General features: G+C 50.8%; 1 protein-coding gene across 2 annotated transcripts in view; it reads right to left on the reverse strand.

The window, feature by feature from the left end:
• Window positions 1-13,706, reverse strand: part of LOC142261647 (mixed lineage kinase domain-like protein) — a 289,441-nt gene that overhangs the window by 13,059 nt on the left and 262,676 nt on the right. For both annotated transcript variants that reach the window (XM_075332125.1, XM_075332124.1), the window contains exons 2-3: window positions 11,780-12,268; window positions 11,549-11,608 (exon numbers count right to left, since the gene is read on the reverse strand). In XM_075332125.1, the coding sequence (XP_075188240.1) occupies window positions 11,549-11,608; window positions 11,780-12,230 (511 nt within the window). In that variant the 5' untranslated portion in view covers window positions 12,231-12,268. The remainder of the gene's footprint in view (window positions 1-11,548; window positions 11,609-11,779; window positions 12,269-13,706) is intronic.

Consider the following 13,706-nt stretch of genomic DNA (forward strand, 5'->3'; position numbering starts at 1 on the left):
CTGGGGCAGCTGTGGGCTGCTAGTTGTAGGCTGGAAAGAGCCAAATAACCATGGACCTTCTAACCCTGATACCAGCCCCCAGCTGTCTGCCTTACCTTCTCTGGTAATCAAAAATAGGCGGGACCCCACGTATATTTTGTTTTGATTTATTTATTCCCTATCCACATGCATTTGCAGGGTAATTGTCCTGCTCTTACCCCCATTTTGCTTCCTTTTGCAGCCTCTAGCCCTTACTACGACCATTTTACAGCAGCACAGTTCGGGAGTGTGAAAAAGTGACCCCTTTTGGATTTCTTATTCTTTTGAATGTTTGTCACACTTAAATGTTTCAGATCAAACAAATTTAAATATTAGACAAAGATAACCGAAAGAAATGTAAGTATTATTAAAGGACAAAGAATCCAAACCTACAGGGTCCTGTTTGAAAAAGTGATTGCCCCCCCTCCATAAAACATAAATTACCTGTGGTTTATCACATCTTTGGGAAGCTGAATTCTATTTCCCTATCCACACCCCCGCCTGTTCAATGCCACACCTCTTCTCAAACAAGAATTCACTTAAGGTCTGCCTGACAAAGTGAAGAAGACCAAAAGATCCTCAAAAGCCAGACATCATGCTGCGATCCAAAGAAATTCGGGAACAAATGAGAAACAAAGTAATATCTCTTAATCTGGAAAAGGTTATAAAGCCATTTTTAAAGCTTTGGGACTCAAGCCATTATCCACAAATGGAGAAAACATGGAACAGTGATGAACCTTCTCAGGAGTGGCCGGCCGACCAAAATTACTCCCAAGAGCACAGCGACGACTCATCAAAGAGGTAACAACAACATGCAATGAACTGCAGACCTTACTTGCCTCAGCTAAGGTCAGTGTTCATTGTGAAGACACAGCCCTGTTCAAAGTCTGCCAGGGGGTTAATGTTCTTAATTTGGCCAGACATGGGTCCCTTTAGTGTGGTAACTCGTGCTTAAATCCTTGTTTTCCGCTGGACTCATCGGAGCCGTCCATTGTCTGAGGTTGTGTATTGCTAAGTTAATGTGAAACCCCTCAGCCTCTCTGTCTACCTCACTCAGAAGAGAATTATACAGGAGAATTACCTATGTGCATGGAAATGCCACCCAATTAGAGCACAGCCTTATTCCACCAATCTGGTGAGACCACATTCTCTGGCATGAGTGCCCGGGAGAGAGAAGAAGTGACTGTTGGAGTCACCCGGTTGTTCTTTTGCTACATGGCTGCAATCTAGGGGTTTTGGCCCCAGTTGTAAGTCCATTACCCAGTCTAGGCACTTCGGCGCAGGCTAGGGGATCAGAAACTGGATTATATTGTGCCGGATCACCGCCGAGGATTCTAGGATTCGGCTGGAAGAAACCCAAGTTGGGACGATTCGGTTATCTAGCTACAGACCTTGCTGTGCTCTTGAAGCTTCCTACACTTGTTACTATTCTTAGAAAAATACATTGGATTACCAGACATTAATAACTTATCCCCACACCCATACAAACAAGCTGTGTACGAAACACGTGTCGGGGCACTGGGCTTTGTGATTCGCCAGCAGGCACATGTACTTTTGGCACCCTGGGTTAGTGTCCTCTGTTAGCAAATTAATTGATTTGATTTGAATTTCATGCTACTGGTATTTGTATTGCACTTTAACAACCCTCTATGTTAATATACAGTATGCTAATTTTTCCAGACACCTAACCCTTCACACCAATGAATTAGAAATGTGATGTGCAGGAATTTTCTATGGTGCCATCATGTTTATTGCTTCTGCAGTCACACTGCCTTGTTTTTAGGGGTGTGGGGGGATTTTTAAATGTATCTCAGCCAATTTCTGTGTGGGAATTTTCATAGACAATTTTGTTAAATACGATGATTTGTAGGGTCTTTGATTATGGACTAAGAAATTAATGTCTTGTAATCCTCTGTATTTTTCCAAGGTCTTTTTCTGGGGACACCATCAATAACAATGTATCTACCGTATATATCTATGGGCATTATATATTTTAGTTTAAGCTTGTCACTATTCTGTTCCCGGTAGGTGCCTGCCAAAAGCAGGGTGCTGCTGATTTGGGGTATGTGGAAGCTCGGAAGGCACAAATATTCTACTCCCTGGTAAGCCAGTGGAAGGGTGAGATTCTGTCACCTATTGCATCATGTAATTTGCATGGTTTTGGGTTATGACTCTGACTGTTGGTGACCAATAAAGTCTAATTATTGGGGTTCCCGCACCCTGTGTTGTCTGTAGTGTTCTGCCCATGGGGGAAGGAGTTCGGGCGTTCAGTTGGGATGATTCCTGGTCCATGCGGTCTTTCTAAAAACAGCCAAGCCAGTGGAAGAGAGCACCCACTGACCCCCGTGTCTCCACATTCATGACTCCACCATAAAAAAGAGACTGGGAAAAAATAGCCGGCATGGCCGAGCTTCAAGACAAATACCACTGCTGAAAAACAAGAACATAAAGGCTCGTCTCAGTTTTGCGAAAAAAACATTTTAATGATCCCCAAGACTTTTGGGAGAATACTCTGTGGACTGAGGAGACAAAAGTTGAAGTTTTTGGAAGGTGTATATCGCATTACATCCGGTGTAGGAGTAAAACAGCATTTCAGGAAAGGAACATCATACTGTCACAAACCACCGGGGGGGTCACTCAGAAATCCCCCGCGCTGGCTACCAGTACGTCACAATCGGGGGGTAACAAGTGGGGGTCACCCCTCCTTTATACCTCCCGACCGACAGACAGAGCACGTGACGCGCTCTCTAGCGCCCCTCTTATAGTCAGGCCAATTATGGAATTGCCTGACAATAAGCAAGGAGGCCGCTATACTACTTATGCCGATTATTGAAGGGTCCCCGGTGAGAGTAGGGTATATATTCCCCCGCCCTCCGCGGGCGGAATATATAAAATCTCCCCGAATCTCACTGGCCTCCCCACAATAATCCTTGGCACAACTCGCTGCCACCAACCGCTTCACGGTAACTATTAGCCGAACACACAGACGTGGGATTCAAGATCGAGATAACAGAACAGCCCAAGATTAATTATATAATTTAATCAGCCTAAAGCACACTAGAACTACAATATATACAATAGGGAATCTACAGAATATACATGTCAGAGTACAGTTACAGATAAAGCATGGTTTACAAACAGGTATGCAATTCGATCAGTTACCTTGTGCGTCTGGCCACAGGGGGGCGCTGTACCCAGGTTTCTAGGATCCTTCCCACAGATGTTTCCTACACGTGCCCCCAGCGAAAAGAACGCTGGAAAATGGCCGAAGTAGGGTTATCAACCTGGGCAAATCCAGGTCCCCTCCTACCTTAGTGACCTCAGAGGGAGCACTGCTCCACCCCTGGCTTGAGTTATGGACAATCCACAACATGGAATATGGGCCATAACTTTGCCTGGGAGCGTCGTAGGCGGACGCCAATGCTCTCATTGTGATAGTTATGAATTTAGCCACAGAACGAGGGGACTCATGACCTGTCTGCCAGTTCCCCATTGGCTGATATCACGCCTGGGGCATTTCCCAATGTCCTGCTCCCATAAAAAGGGTGTGCCGGCATCGTCCGCATGCGGAGACACCATTTTTATGGTTGCCATATTTATCGGAAATATGGCTTGCGAGATATGAACCATTTTTTACTGGAGTCGTTCTGTCTGGCTATTTCCATAGCCTTGCTAACTAGCTAGCAGCCCCCACTACAGGGTCACGGCAGGGAGTCATCCTGTGTCCATTGTCCCTAAGCCACCTAATTTCCATATCACAGGACATGGCCATGGGATTTGTTGCTAAACCAGTTGTGTGAAGGAAAGGGGGGGTGACACCAGGAGAGAGCTTCCTGACATACTTGAATATCATGATTTATCGTCATATCTCCGGATTTACCTCACACCTCCCCCCTTTTGAGGGCGCTAGGGGGCAGCACACTCCGGTGTTCCCCCGTGCGCCCGTCCGCGACCTCTCCTTGTCGGGACAGCCCGTCTGCGTTACCGTGGTCACGGCCCCTTTTGTGGCGAATGGTGAAGTTGTATTGCTGGAGCGCAAGGCTCCATCGCAACAATCGCCCATTCGTCCCAGAGACGGTGTGCAACCAGCTGAGGGGATTGTGGTCCGTCTCCACGATGAAGTGGCGCCCGTATAGATAGGGTTGCAGACGCTGCAGGGCCCACACTATGGCCAGGCACTCCTTCTCCATTGTGGAATAGGCCACTTCCCTCGGTAACAGCTTCCGGCTCAGGTACAAGACTGGGTGCTCTTGGCTCGCAGAGTCCACCTGGCTGAGCACCGCACCGAGGCCGAAGTCACTGGCGTCGGTCTGCACTACAAACGGCCGCGTGAAGTCGGCTGCCTGTAGCACGGGCGGGCTGGACAGGGCGTCCTTTAGGGCCCGGAAGGCTGTCTCGCAGTCCATTGTCCAATCGACTGCAGAGGGCAGCTTCTTCTTGGTGAGGTCCGTCAAGGGCTTTGCCAGGCTACTATAGCGTGGAACAAACCTCCTATAGTACCCAGCGGTCCCCAAGAAGGACATCACCTGCTTCTTGGTCCTGGGGGTGGGCCAGGATGCGATGGCCTCCACTTTCTCAGGCTCGGGCTTCAGTGTTCTCCCGCCTACCCGGTGACCGAGGTACTGGACCTCGCTCATGGCCAGCTGACACTTGCCCGGCTTGATGGTCAAACCTGCCCGGTGGACCCGCCTGAGCACCTGTGCTAGATGCTCTAGGTGATCTTCCCAGGTGGGACTGAAGACGGCAATGTCATCCAGGTACGCGGCCGCGTACCCTTCAAGTCCCTTGAGCAGGGTGTTGACCATCCGCTGGAAAGTGGCAGGGGCATTCCTCATCCCGAATGGCATCACCGTGGACTCGTACAGTCCAAATGGGGTAATAAAGGCAGAGCGTTCCCTGGCCTTGCGAGTCAGGGGGATCTGCCAATATCCCCGGCTCAGATCCATGATGGTCAGGTACTGAGCCCCGGCCAACTGATCGAGCAGGTCATCGATGCGTGGCATTGGGTACGCATCGGCGACCGTGACAGCATTGAGCCCCCTGTAGTCCACGCAGAACCGAGTGGTTCGGTCCTTCTTAGGGACGAGGACTACAGGCGAGGCCCAAGCGCTGTTGGATGCCTGGATCACCCCCAGCTTCAGCATCTCGTCAATCTCCTGGCGCATGTGTTGCTGCACCTCCAGGGAGACCCGATATGCTGAACGCCGGATCGGGGGATGATCCCCAGTGTCCACGTGATGGACAGCCAAGTCAGTCCTTCCGGGCTGGTTGGTAAACAACCCCCGGAAGGGGTGTAGGGTGGCCCACAGCTGGGACCGTTGGTCCTCCAAGAGCTGGTGGCCAACCTCCACATCCTCAATGGATCCGCCTGCCCTAACCTGGGCTAGCATATCCAAGAGGGTTTCCGCTTCTCCCTCCTCGGGCAGGTTGCACACGGGGAGCGCACATGCCTCCCGCTCATGATGTGCCTTCATCATGTTCACATGGAAGGGCTTCCGCCTTCCACGGGCAGGGTCCAGGGTGACCAGGTACGTTACAGGGTTGAGCTGCTGGTACACGAGGTATGGGCCTTCCCAGGCTGCCTGAAGCTTGTCCTGTGGTACGGGGACCAGTACCCACACCTTTTGACCCACTTGGTAGGTCCTCTCACAAGCGTTCTGGTCGTACCAACGCTTCTGATCGGCCTGGGCTTGAGCCATATTGTCGTGTACCAGTTGCGTCAAGGCCTGCATTTTGTCCCGGAAGCGCATGACATACTCGATAACCGACACTCCAGGGGTGGCCAAATCCCCTTCCCAAGCCTCTTTCACCAGAGCCAGGGGGCCCCGCACACGTCGCCCGTACAGGAGCTCAAACGGTGAGAATCCTGTTGAGGCCTGTGGAACCTCCCGGTAAGCAAATAACAGGTGTGGGAGATACCGCTCCCAGTCACGCCCATGGGAGTCGACCAACATCTTAAGCATCTGCTTTAAGGTGCCATTGAACCGCTCGCACAGGCCATTAGTCTGTGGATGGTACGGGCTGGCCACCAGATGTCGCACCTGGACTTGCTTACAGAGGGCCTCCATCAGCTGGGACATGAATTGGGTCCCCCGGTCAGTGAGCATTTCCTGGGGAAAACCCACTCGGGAGAAAATCTCCAGCAATGCGGTGGCCACCTTGTCAGCCCGAATGGACGACAAGGCCACTGCTTCTGGGTACCGGGTGGCATAGTCCACTACCGTCAGTATGAAGCGTTTCCTGGAGCTGCTGGGGATGGCCAGCGGGCCGACCAGATCCACAGCCACCCTCCTGAAAGGCTCATCGATGATTGGCAGAGATACCAGTGGGGCTTTGGGGCGTGGCCCCGCCTTCCCCACTCTCTGACAGGTTTCACACGAACGGCAGTAGGCAGCCACATCGGCCCCCATTTTTGGCCAGTAGAAATGCTGGTTTAACCTGGCCTTGGTCTTAGCGATCCCTAGGTGTCCGGCCATCGGAATCTCATGTGCGATCCGCAACAACTCCGTCCGGAACGGATAGGGTACCACCAACTGTCGGTCCCTGGGCCACGCCTCCGGTGAACCCTGCTGGACCGTGGCCCGGTACAGCCGTCCTTGGTCCCAGACCACTCGCTCCGGGTCCGAGTCCGAGGGAGGCTGTGCCGCCTGCTCCTTAAGAGCTTTCAGGCTGTCGTCAGCTTCTAACACTGCCTGAAACCCCTGACTAGATGTGGCCAGAATCGACGAGACTGTCACATCTTCAGTCAGTACCCCGGGACCTGTGTCCTGGCCTCCACCTGACTCGGCTGCCACTTGGTCAGAAGGGGAAGAGCTATCGGACCTCCGGGAGGCCCCTTGGCTTCCAGCACTCCCACTGCGGGTGACAGCGGCCACAGCCGCTGCGACCGTGGGTCGTGCCTGCTCCTCCTCCGTTCCTGACCAAGTCGCCGGTTCAGGCAGACCTACCTGGCTTCCTGACACCCCGGTTGTGGGGGAACCATGCACCGAGATCTTACCTGGGAGCACTTCCGCTCCTGGACCGGCCCCAATCTCACCTGCCTGTTCCCCTCCTGCAGCAACAGAACCCCGCTGTGAAATCTCTGGGGACCCCACATTTGCTGTGGTAGCCCCCACCCCACACACTGGTCCTCCCCCTGCAGCACCCTGCTCTCTGCTTATCCCTGCAGAGGGCAACAGATCCCAGCTCACAGGCTGGTTACTTGTAGAGGCATTGTCACACCTTTCTCTGACCCCCTCCCCTCCTGTCACAGCTGCAGCTGCGTGTGTGTCTATGGTGTCTGTGCAAGCAGAAATATCAGAGTTCACTCCCTCCTCCCTTACATCATTCATAGATAACACATTAACATTGTTAGGAGTCATGTCAGTACGGGCTGAAGGTTCAGCCCTTGGTTGGGGCCCAAACTGGGAGGTTATCTGCCCCAAATCTGTCCCAAGTAGCACGTTTGCAGGGATCCGATCAGTTACCCCCACCTCCCTCACCCCCCGCCCTGCGCCCCAGTCCACATAAATGTCAGCAACAGGCAGCGCCGGGTCAGTGCCTCCAATCCCGGAGACAGCGAGGGTTTTTCCAGGGATCAAGTCTTGGGGGGACACCATCTCAGGCCGCACCAGAGTCACCTCCGAGGCGCTGTCTCGCAGTCCTATGGTCACAGACCGGCCGACGGTGACAGGTTGGAAGCTGTCCAGGGACCTACCACCACCCCCACCCACACAATACACCTTGGGCGGCCCTTGGGACGGGGACGGAGCCGGGGCCTTGGGACGCTGAGGGCACATGGCCTTGAAGTGTCCAGGTAGGTTGCACTGGTGGCACCGTCTTGGTTCCGCCACGGGCCTGGAGAGGGGAGTTGAGGGGGACACCCCCTGCAGTCTAGGGGCAGGTGGGGCAGTCGCAGAATTCATCTTACCCCCTCTCCAGGTGCTGCTGGTGGCCGCTCTCCTGGCCTCAGGGGCCCGGTTGTTGGTGTAGTCATCGGCAAGGGCAGCTGTAGCCGTGGACCCCTTTGGCTTCTGGTCTCGGATGAACTGGCGGAGATCCTCAGGGCAGTTCCACAAGAGTTGCTCCGTGATGAACAAGTCCAGGATCTCCGGTCCGGTGGAAAGCTGCAGGCCTTGGGTCCAGTGGTCGGCAGCTCGGGCAAGTGCCCGCCGGTGGTCAGCCCAGGAGTCCTTTGGTCCCTTCTGTAGGCTCCGGAACTTCTTGCGGTAGGACTCTGGAGTGAGGTTGTACTGTTGGATCAGGGCCCGCTTGATGGTGTCGTAGCCCTGATCTGCCTCAGCAGGCAAGTCCCCAAGGATATCCAGGGCCTTACCCCTTAAACGGGGGGTCAGGTATTTGGCCCACTGGTCCTTGTCCAGATGGTGCTGCAAGCAAGTCCGTTCAAAAGCAGTCAAGAAAGAGTCCAAGTCTCCATCCTTCTCCAGCACTGGGAAGTCCTCAACACGGACCTTTGGAAGTTTGGTGTCTCGAAGGTCACATGTGGCTGATGAGGGCCGGAGCTGAGCTAGCTGCAGCTGGTAGTCACGGTCTGCCTGTCGCTCTCGCTCTTCACGCGCTGCCTGCCGCTCTCGCTCCGCAGCCTCACGCTCTGCGTGCCGCTCCGCAGCCTCAGCGTCACGCGCTGCCTGCCGCTCTGCCCTGCGCTCTGCCAGGAGTTCCTTGTAGCCCTTCTGGTCTCCAGCCTGGAGAAGGGCCATAGCCATTTGAAGAAGGCTATCCGAGCCTCCCAGGCTCGGTGGAATGGCACGTGGTGATCTGCGGCACGCTGCAGAGCTAGGCGATTCACTGTCCCTTTCAGAGCGGAGGGCTGGCATCTGGCTCGTTGAGGAACCTTGGGTGAGCTCCTCCTCATCTTGTCCAGCAGTGCCAGGTTGCGCAATGTCCTCGGCAGAACGGTTTTCTGGCGTCGAGCTCCTGGAGGACTCGTGGGCAACCTCCTCATTGCTGTCCACAGCACCGTCCTCCCTCTCTTCGGCTCCTGCCTTAGCATTGGCCAGTTGCATAGCTCTGCTCCTGGTGCCATCAGCCATTCTTGCAGACTTTTGGTCACTGACACAGAACTGACACCTGATGCCTCCACACACCTTACAGTATCTGCACTCTGACACTCTAGTGTTGAGCTAGTCTGAAGACCCCAGCAGCCACAGCTGCTGCAGGCAGTCTTTAGTGTCTGGGAGTATGGGTCTCACACTCACACACACTATTATCTCGATCCCACCGCTATGCCACCAATATGTCACAAACCACCGGGGGGGTCACTCAGAAATCCCCCGCGCTGGCTACCAGTACGTCACAATCGGGGGGTAACAAGTGGGGGTCACCCCTCCTTTATACCTCCCGACCGACAGACAGAGCACGTGACGCGCTCTCTAGCGCCCCTCTTATAGTCAGGCCAATTATGGAATTGCCCGACAATAAGCAAGGAGGCCGCTATACTACTTATGCCGATTATTGAAGGGTCCCCGGTGAGAGTAGGGTATATATTCCCCCGCCCTCCGCGGGCGGAATATATAAAATCTCCCCGAATCTCACTGGCCTCCCCACAATAATCCTTGGCACAACTCGCTGCCACCAACCGCTTCACGGTAACTATTAGCCGAACACACAGACGTGGGATTCAAGATCGAGATAACAGAACAGCCCAAGATTAATTATATAATTTAATCAGCCTAAAGCACACTAGAAACTACAATATATACAATAGGGAATCTACAGAATATACATAGGTCAGAGTACAGTTACAGATAAAGCATGGTTTACAAACAGGTATGCAATTCGATCAGTTACCTTGTGCGTCTGGCCACAGGGGGGCGCTGTACCCAGGTTTCTAGGATCCTTCCCACAGATGTTTCCTACACGTGCCCCCAGCGAAAAGAACGCTGGAAAATGGCCGAAGTAGGGTTATCAACCTGGGCAAATCCAGGTCCCCTCCTACCTTAGTGACCTCAGAGGGAGCACTGCTCCACCCCTGGCTTGAGTTATGGACAATCCACAACATGGAATATGGCCATAACTTTGCCTGGGAGCGTCGTAGGCGGACGCCAATGCTCTCATTGTGATAGTTATGAATTTAGCCACAGAACGAGGGGACTCATGACCTGTCTGCCAGTTCCCCATTGGCTGATATCACGCCTGGGGCATTTCCCAATGTCCTGCTCCCATAAAAAGGGTGTGCCGGCATCGTCCGCATGCGGAGACACCATTTTTATGGTTGCCATATTTATCGGAAATATGGCTTGCGAGATATGAACCATTTTTTACTGGAGTCGTTCTGTCTGGCTATTTCCATAGCCTTGCTAACTAGCTAGCAGCCCCCACTACAGGGTCACGGCAGGGAGTCATCCTGTGTCCATTGTCCCTAAGCCACCTAATTTCCATATCACAGGACATGGCCATGGGATTTGTTGCTAAACCAGTTGTGTGAAGGAAAGGGGGGGTGACACCAGGAGAGAGCTTCCTGACATACTTGAATATCATGATTTATCGTCATATCTCCGGATTTACCTCACATACCAACAGTAAAGTATGGTGGAAGTAGTGTGATGGTCTGGGATGGTTTTGCTGCTTCAGGACCTGGAAGACTTCTGGTAAATGGAGCCATGAATTCTGCTGTCTACCAAACAGTCCTGAAGGAGAATGTCCGGCCACCTGTTCCTGACCTCCAAACTGCAGCGCACTTGGGTTCTGCAGCCGGACAATGGTTCAAAGCACACCAGAAAGTCCACCTCTGAAAGGCTTAAGAAAAGCGAAATGAAGACTTTGGAGCGGCCTAGTCAAAGTCCAAATCTTAATATGGTGGAGATGCTGTGGCCGGACCTTAAGAAGGCCGCTGATGCCCAGAAACCTCCGATGTGGCTGAATCACAACAATTCTGCAAAGATTGGCGGCCAAAATTCCTCCAAAGTAAAAGACTAATTGCCGGTTATCGCACACGCTTGATTGCAGATATAGCTGCTAAGGGCGGCCCATTCAGTTATTAGGTTCAGGGGACAATCACTTTTTCATGCAGGGGCTGTCTGTTTGGAGTTCTCTTTCCCTTAATAAATAAAGTCCTTCTTTTATAAACTGCATTATTTGTTACTTGTGTTTTCTTTCTCAAATATTTACATTTTATTTGATAGGAAACATTTACGTGTCACAAACAAACAAAAGGATAAGAAATCCAGAAGGGGTCAGATGCTTTTTCGACGCTGTAGATGGGGTTTGGGTCAAGTCGAGGTACCAAACCAGAACTTTAACTAAAGTCTTGGCGACCCTGCGCATCCAGGGATCCGCTCATCCCATCATAGCATGCAGCGCCCCCCTATGTGAGCATAAAGTAAGAGCCCCCTGGTGGTGGTACCTGCTGCCGGATATCATCGCTTTGTGCGTGACATCGGTCTCCAACCTGAGACTCGGCAGCATGCTGGAAGTTGAGTTGTGCAGCTGCTGGAGAGCCACAGGTTGGAGGCCAATGAAGTCAACAAGGAGATGAATGATTCCTACATACAGTGCCCACTGCTGTAACCCCGGAGCCAGCAATACTCACTCATCTGCTGCATCCTCTGGATCCCTGCATCCACCTTGTCACCCACAGATGTCATCTCCCCTGCAAGAAACAAATGGTCATCATTCAGATATGAGGACATGGCTGCACGTACACCCCGAGTCTGTCCCGGCTATCCTCTGAGCTCGGGGACTGCAGAGCTACAATGCACAGTCCAGACTGGACACCAATGCAACAAACCCTCAGCTGTGAGCAGTATTCTGGAGAACTTACTCTGCAGCAGAGACATCAGATTTCTTGTGTCCTCTTCAATGTCCTTTAGATTCTGCTTCCGTAGACTTTCATCATTAAATTGTTTAAGATATTGTTCTCTAAGTTCTACTTGTATCAGGACCTGCAGGACCTGGGCGGTGTTACTCATCTGCTCGCTGATGTGCATGAACTTGTTCTGTATGCCCCCCGCCCGCAGGATCTTCCTCCACCAGCCGCTCTGCGAGTACTTGCTCACCCAGCATTCCGCGTTCTGCAGGTTTAGCAGCAGATCACACAGGGTCCTCTCCAGCTCTCTGGATTTCTCAGGATCATCTCTTAGTTTCTCAACCGGAAGTAACAGCAGCTCCATCCTCTTCTTCAGACGGTAGCAGCGCTTCTTGTTGGTCTCGGCCCGGTCACACTGATCATAAATGGTTTTTGCAACTGTAAAAATGCTTTTCACCACCTCCATAATTCTTCAAAGTTCTGCAGGCAGAGGGCACAGATCGGCTGTGAAATGAAAGAGAATATTTTATTACCGCTTACACAGCAAAGATGGCCCAGCTCATTGGCTTCAAGCTCTAGTTTACAATCAATGGCTCTCCAGCTGGTGAGACTACAACTCCCAGCATGCACTGATAGTCTGTGTGTGGCCTCCAGCTGCTGTAATTCCCAGAGGAGCAGTGCATGACCTATAAGCCTTCCTTTACCAGTTTACTGCCTCTATGCTGTGTGAATTCAGGCAAACAAGCCATCAGTCAGACAAGGCGGTGACGCTGGGTGTAGAACAGAGCTGGAGTGACAGAGGCTTCAGATCTTTAAATGGCTCCTCAGCAAGTACCGTCACTGCTCCTTACACAGTCGAGCACCAGTTTTCTCTGACGCTGATTGAGTACTGAATATAACAGAAATCAATGGGAAATGTGATCACTTTCAGACTCGGATGCTCGGTGGAGTAACGAGCTGTGGTGAGCGCTCGCTCATCACTATTTACATTGTATCACTCAGGGCTGTGGAGTCGGTAAGCCAAACCTTCAACTCCGGCTCCTCCATTTCTCTTGCACCGACTCCGACTCCTACATATATTGCTTATAGTTAAGTGAAAAATTTATTGTAATACATGAACATGTGTATGTGATAATCAGACATTTAATCATTTTTATGATACAATAATTAAGATATTTATTATATTTATAGATATTTATATTTATTGGAATACAACTTTAGAACACAAAAAACTAATAAATTGTAAATATGTAATACACTATGTAATATACAGTAGATTACATATATATCTTGTGTGTGTATATATATATATAAATATATATAATATATATATTACATAGTGTATTACATATTTACAGTTTATTACAGTTTTTTGTGTTGTAAAGTTGTATCCAATCAATATATTTTATGTTCTATCCAAATATCTTGATTATTGTATCATAACAATGATTAAATGTCTGATGGTCACATTGTACAATACATTTTTCACTTAAATATAAGCATTATACTAAATGTTATTATTTAGTATGTTTATGTTGAAAACAGTTTTTTGCCACTTACATAGTGTTATATATATATTACATAGTGTTATATATAACACTATAAGTGGCAAAAAAACAGTTTTCAACAAAAACCTAGTAAATACCATTTGTGCAGTCTATGAATTTGTTGTAAGAATAGAATTGCCTCCATCAGATCGTCCTTTATAGAATTGCCTCCATCAGATCGTCCTTCGCAGATGACCTCAAATCTAACCTCATAATGTTAAGGCTGGAGAACGACCTCTCTACAGTAACTTGGGCTGGAGGAAAGCCATAACCACATGCCAACATCTCTAACAATTTTCGGGTGTAAAGGAATGGCCTCGTGCACACTCAGTTTTGATGCACGGTTGAATTTTTCTATTATTTGAGAGCAAGTGAAACATTTTACTGAAATCTGG

This window comes from Anomaloglossus baeobatrachus, unplaced genomic scaffold, assembly GCF_048569485.1.
Source record: "Anomaloglossus baeobatrachus isolate aAnoBae1 unplaced genomic scaffold, aAnoBae1.hap1 Scaffold_228, whole genome shotgun sequence".
NCBI lineage: Eukaryota > Metazoa > Chordata > Amphibia > Anura > Aromobatidae > Anomaloglossus > Anomaloglossus baeobatrachus.